Source organism: Crocuta crocuta, unplaced genomic scaffold (assembly GCF_008692635.1).
Source record: "Crocuta crocuta isolate KB4526 unplaced genomic scaffold, BGI_CrCroc_1.0 scaffold636, whole genome shotgun sequence".
Taxonomy (NCBI): domain Eukaryota; kingdom Metazoa; phylum Chordata; class Mammalia; order Carnivora; family Hyaenidae; genus Crocuta; species Crocuta crocuta.
In genome coordinates, this window is record NW_027530380.1 from 1,568,215 (window position 1) to 1,574,761 (window position 6,547).

General features: G+C 51.5%; 1 protein-coding gene across 15 annotated transcripts in view; it reads right to left on the bottom strand.

Annotated features, from left to right (window-relative positions):
• Positions 1–6,547, bottom strand: part of PPP6R3 (protein phosphatase 6 regulatory subunit 3) — a 91,422-nt gene that overhangs the window by 30,371 nt on the left and 54,504 nt on the right. For all 15 annotated transcript variants that reach the window (XM_077766538.1, XM_077766536.1, XM_077766534.1 and 12 more), the window contains 2 exons: positions 4,336–4,451; positions 2,654–2,739 (listed from right to left, as the gene is read on the bottom strand). In XM_077766538.1, coding sequence (XP_077622664.1) covers positions 2,654–2,739; positions 4,336–4,451 — 202 coding nt within the window. The remainder of the gene's footprint in view (positions 1–2,653; positions 2,740–4,335; positions 4,452–6,547) is intronic.

Below are 6,547 nucleotides of genomic sequence, written 5' to 3' on the forward strand. Positions count from 1 at the left end.
GGGTCCGGGTTGGGGGTGGGGGAGTCACCTTGGGGCTGGCACAGCTTTTCCTACAGAAGCGAGCAGGACCCTCATGCCCACGGCCAGTAGCACAGGGAAGTGTCTGGTGCACTAATCAACAAATCCTTGCCGGGAGTAGGCAAATACGAACAGGCCAGTGCAACAGAACGAAGTTCACTGCACATGGACTCAAGTCCTGTGAGCACACCTGAGCCATCATACAACCAGCGAAGTCAGCGCATCTAATCTTATCTACCGATCTGGGGAGTGGGCAGGGAGTAAGCCATCTATCACTCAACTGCCTATTTCAGGAATGAATGTCTGTGAAATGCCTTGACTCAGACTCTGTGCTACATTACATGGGTACATAGGCACTCCTTCCATAGGACGTTTCCGCAAGGGCAAGACCCAGTACGTTTCCCAAGCTGGGTTTATTATAAGAATGTGCCCTGGAACACAGCACCCAACCCCCCTAGGATGTACCCGGGCACGTTGTGGGCACAGACGAGGCGAGCCCAGAGGCCACAGTGGAAGTCTCGCTGGGGGCCCAGCGCACACAGGCACTCTTAAAAACCTGGAACCTACGTATCCCTGAGTCCCTATGAAGCCGAATTCCCTACTGAACGGGCTTATGGCTGAAGGGAGGTGGCATTTAAGTCCTGGGTGCGTGGAGCTCAAGGAACCGAAAAAGCCTTGAGACCTCAGCCCGCAAGTCCCCACAGACCACAGAATCGGAGAGCAGGGCTAAGTCACATAGGATAGAAGCAACATCAACAGGGCTCTAGAAGCCTCACCGCTTTTGGCCAGAGAGAACTGAGCTGCTGTTAGTGACAGGTGGCCCAGGATAGTCTTCCCTTCCACGCAGCTATAAAGTCTAGATGTCAGAGGTGTCTGACCCAAAAGGGCTGTTTGTGAATTCTGCACCGCATGTATATCTGCACGAATTCTGCACTGCACGTATATCTGCATGAATTCTGCACTGCATGATTAGACTCTTTAATGCAGATACACAGGACATTTACATGGATTCACAGACCAGGTTACTGACAGCACCATGCAGAGCAGCTGAGTGTTGTCTGAATTGCAAAGAAGTCTTTCTTTATACAGAACTGCTCACAAGAGAAATCTGTTTGAGTTGCCAAAGACAGAAAAATTTTTAAAAAACGCTGATAACAACAAGTTTTACTGGACATTTTTGAAGTCTACCTTTAAAGTCAACCCTTTGAATGAAAAATTTTAAAGAAGTTTCCGAAACAAAGTCAGAACTGATATTCCTAAATATTCCTTTATAAATAAGAAATATAACAAAAATCCCTTAAAGGAGACCACACTGCCCGCAACCTTCACAAAGAATCGAGGTGGGGCTTCTAAATTAAATGGTTCAATTTAACAGTGAGAGAGAACAATTTCACCCTACAATAAAACCCTCATGATCCAGAACTTTAACCAATCTGATTGGGGAAGAAAGCAACCCACCACGGGAGGTATATCCATCAAAAACCACTTAACTCTTCCGTGAGGACTCAGGGCTGTCAAAGCGGCCGGCAGTTTCTCTGCTGGGCTATGATGCACTGAGGCCCCAGACGTGTTTTAATTAAATGGCCTCACATAGCTCCCCTTAGAGTCATCTCTTAACTTCAGAATCTTCCAACTCCAACTGATTCTATCATTATACCCATCCTTAACAAGCCATTACCCAACCAATCTGTGAAAGGTCTGGAAAGAGATAGCCAAATCTGTTAGACAATCTACCAAATAGAAGGCAACATCCCTCTGGGGTGTGACACAGGGTGACCTAGTGACTGCTCTGCAGCTGTCACTTCTGCTTCTGCTCGGAGCCCTTCTGTTTCTCTCCTGTTTCTAAACTCTGCTGTGAACTGATAAGGATGTCAGGTACCTGACCGCCTCACAGACAAGGCGTTAGCGTATATTAGAAATTCAGACCGCAGCTGCTGAATTTCAAACACAGAATTAAATGCCCGACACATCTACCTCCGTGTAGAGTTAAGGCCACCACCTCAATTATCAGCTGGCGTGTGCTTATGAAAGGAAATGCTTTTCCTTATCTGTAAAACCAAAAGCAATACTTACCTTCAATCTCAATGCGTTAAAAAAAACAAAGAATACATTCCAAAGTCCAATATAATTTTCAAAAATATTATCAATGCCATTATTCCCTGGCTAATAGTACTAATCTGCTAGTTTCAAAGTCATCTACGAAATTGTCCCCCTCCCCGCAGCGGGAATCATCTAAAAAGAGGATAAATTCAACTCAGTGATATTAAAAAATATCCGAAGGAATCCTGAGGCTTCTAACCACCCCGGGTTATCTGAAGCATAAGGCAACGAACCCAACAGAGGAGAAGGCAGGCTAGCAGCGGTGCTGTTGAGGCACTGAGGGAAATGGGGTGGGGCGACAAGGTAGAGGTCAGTGGCCTGTACCCTCTGGTCAACCCCAGGCAGGAATTAGGAACTGACTAGACAAGTTATCAAGGATATGGTGAACACTGACCTCTCTTCCTGGTAAAGAAATATGAACTTAACCTTGGCCCCAAATTACCGAGACAAACGAAAGATCTTTCATCTCTTTCTGAATAAGGAGGCAAAGGCCGAGAGCACTGGAGTCACGGCAACGTGACCCGGTGAAACCTACTAGATCTACTGTGTTCCTCTTGTTAGTTTCTCCCAAGGAGCTTGCGCAGAACGCCTCCCATCGCTCCCTGACCGCGTCTGGAAGACCTTGAGAGGAGAGAAAGAAAGAGGCGTGGTCACTCCAGGGGCCACAGACACAGACGCATCAAACAAACAGGAAACACAGTGAGGGCACTGCCGGCTTGGTTCGTCCAGGGCAGATGTGCCCCATCATCTGAGCACCCGCCTCTTGGAGAAAGAGTTATAAGGCCCTGTGGCCTGAACCCCAGTAATTTCAGGAACCAGAGCCACCCCACAAATGGTCCATGCTTGATGCCAAGGGCGCTGAGCAGCTCCGTGAATTTAACAAGTCTCAAAACTGGTGAACACAGAATCTAGAAAGCGTGTCCCAGCAAACTTCAGAGAGAGCGGTGGGTCTTTCATGGTGGGAGGAAAAGCCGTCCGTTTCCACGTGGCTCAAGTTTGGGAAACACTGTAGCACAGGCTGCCGCACACCCAGGAGACGCGGTGATGGCTCCGGGGCCTGGCTCGGCGGCTCAATCCCTCAAACACAGTGCTTCCTAGACGCTTGTGCCCACAGGCCAACATGGTGACCCAGACCCGACTGTGAGGCCACACCTTCCAGAGGAATTTTAAAGAAAAGGGCACAGGAATACTTTTTCCGAGAAGAGGGCGCTACAGCTAGAATCTAGGAACCCTGACTGGAGCTGCCCTCTGACACTTCTGGTTTCAGCACACGAGTGTGCCCCTCACACACGTGGTGAGCAGCTCCCAGAAAACAAAGACGAGCTACCAGACATAATCATGCCCACGGCCACCCCCCAGGGTGAGCACGTGACCTGGGGCCGTCTAGCCTGGACCTGTGTCTCCGGAAGCAAAATTACGGGGGGGGAGAACCCCCCAATTGCCCCCCCCATCGCCTAGAACAGCTCTTTCAGCACACGATGGACAAGGAACCGCCTCTCAAGCACACAGCCGCTCTTAGAAGACAAACAGGATACCCGGGAAACAGTGCGGCAAGTGGAGTCCGGATGGATTCAGAACCACAGAGGTTGGAGGTTTTCGCACTCAGATGAAGTCGCAGGACCGGCCCACCCGAGTCCACAGAGCTCTTGGGCTCTCGGTGGAGTGGGGACGGACGCCTGGCCTGGGCACCAGTGTAAAAGGCACCTGCGCTTCTTGCCGGTAACCGTGGCTGGCACAGAGAGCATCTCTGAGGGTCCTCTATCCCTCGTCTTAGGAAGAGAGGGATATCCACGGAGACCACGTGGATAAATGCTGTAATGCCCCGGCTGAAGGAACTCTGTCCAAAGGCTATACAGCGGCCTTTAGAAGAAAATAACAAGCCAGAGTGACCCCAGCTCAAGCGACCCAGTGGCCAGCGTGTGGGGCAGCAGGCTCAGTGGAACGATGCAGCGGGCAGGCTCCTTGAGAGCGAGAGGGGGTGCCTGGGCCGAGCTGCTGGTACTTCCTCAAAGGACTGAAGAAATCAGGAAAGACACCCAGCAAAGAACTACACTGTTCACACACGGTCTCGAGAACTTCATTCAGATCTCCAGGTAACTGGCAAAATATAAAGGAACTCCACAGACCACTATTAAAAACGTTATGAACGTTTCCACTCAATTTACCCTTCAATCCTTCCTCCAATCCAACCGAAGTATTATTCCAGAAGCCACTTACCTTTGATAAGCTGCCGCACCACCGCGCTGCTGGGGCCCTTGTCAGTGCTGTGCACGATACAGTTAGCTATCCTGGTCAGGTGTCCCATGTAGCCGTGCCGTCTGCCGCCCTCGGCCCTGACGGGGGGAGAGGACAAACCCTCAGACTCGTGACCAGAGGGAGCCGTGAGGCAGCCTGGGAAGCACAGTGGGGTGGAGTGATCGTTCTAAACACTGAGACCCTGAAGCTGGGGACGGACAGTCAGCAGGCCAGGCTGGGGTAGAGGTGGCAGACGCGGTCTGCTCAAGGATATCGTGGTGGCCACACTCAGCAAGGTCCGTTCAATATACAAACCAATCACTGACCTTCAATAACCTAAAAAAAAAAAAGCCCAAACACTCACTGACACCTGGTATTTCTGTGACTTGGCTTTGCATCTTTCTGGGAAGGTATTTTTCAGATTTTAAAAAGACTGCAGGCACCTCAGGCACCAACCCTGCTGGTTCATCTTGCTAAGAGACATCAAACCCCCTCCCGTCTGCTAACAGACACAGCCGTCTTCCAACGGCATTTCTCAGGTTAAAAGAGTGGCCGATTTTAAGGATCTGGCTGAGACGAGAGGCTCTCGGCCAGTCTTGGGCCTGCTCCACACCTGGAACCTGGATACAGAAATGACTCCCCGTTGCTCTCCCCCACTGAGGGCCTACCCTTCCTAAGCAGGACCCATCTTTACCAAATCCGTGCACTGAGCTACCCTCCACATCGCTGTGATTTCTCTGCCTATTTATAAAGGGTTGGGACATAGATTTTTGCTTAAAGGGAGCATCATTCGAGGGCCGCTACAAAAGCCATACCATGCTTGAAGGCTTTCCTGAAAACCAGAGCATCTGCCAAGAATCTTAAAGGGTCTGGGGACAGCTAAGGGTCAGAAGACTCAGAGTTGATCTCAGCTGCGTAGCTAAGAGCCTCTCCGTGCCGCACGGTAAGACCCCCGGCCCCGGGTGCTCCTCACAGGCACTTCTTGGTCAGATACGGTGCGGCGCTCCCACGAGCTCCCAAGGGAGCACAAATGCCCACATGCCCGTGTTTTGCTCCAAGGCTCCTGATGTTCTTCTGGCTTCTGGGGCAAGGAAGTGCTAGAAAAACTTGTTCAGGAACCCCCAAGGAAGGGGGACCCTTAGCAGTCAAGCCTCTGGAGGGTGGAGCTCCGGGGAAATGGAGCACCTGAGCCACCTCAGCACAGGCGAGGGGAGGCAGAGAACAGGGAGGTGGAGGAGGGCACAAAGGGGCTAACGTGGGGCCCAAAACACGAGCAGAGAGCTGAGCTGGCCAGACACAGCCCGCCCAAGGCAGCCGCATGAGGCAGGACGCGCTTGAGGCCCACTGACATGAGCCGCAGACCCCACGCGCATTTTCCAGAGTCCGGTCACAGCCCCGTCAGTGCCAGTGGGCACTTGTGACACTTACAAACCTTACAGAATAAAGCTGATGCCTCCCTCTAGTTCCTAGCTCTCCCAGGGGCCACGAGAGGGTCTGAACAGAGACACAGAGCAGGAACCCTCCCAGCACAGGCTCAAGTACGAAGGCACAGGGGCCGACGGGAATGCCCTGCGCCTGGACTGCGGGGCTCATGCAGCTGCATGCGTTCGTCAGAGCCCGAGACGTGCACACCAAAAGAGGGCAGACTTTCACGAGAATTATACCTCGATATGCCTGACTGAAAAGCAAATGCAAGAGGGGCACCTGGGGGCTCCGTTGGTTAAGTGTCTGATTTCAGCTCAGGTCATGATCTCACAGTCTGTGAGTTCGAGCCCCGCATCGGGCTCTGTGCTGACAGCTCAGAGCCTGGAGCTGCTTCAGATTCTGTGTCTCCCTCTCTCTCCACTCCTCCCCTGTTTGTGCTCTCTCAAAAATGAATAAATATTTAAAAAAAAAAAATTTTTTTTAAACAAATGCAAGAAGTGTGCCCTGAGACTGTTTTCCAAGCACACCCTGCCACCTGCCTCAGACTCTGAGACGGCGTCAAAGCCCCCGGAGCCGAGGGAGACAAAAGTGTGCGTGGCAAAGCTACTCACATGTGTCAACTACCACTTCGAGTAAGCGTGCCCATCAGCTAATGGCAACTTTCGAAACACAAAATACTAGGGCAGTCGCCGTCCCCCCTTCGGTTAGGAAGTGACTCTTCTCCACGTGAGAACCCAGGGGAACCTGAACTTAAAGCATCATTGGGGGG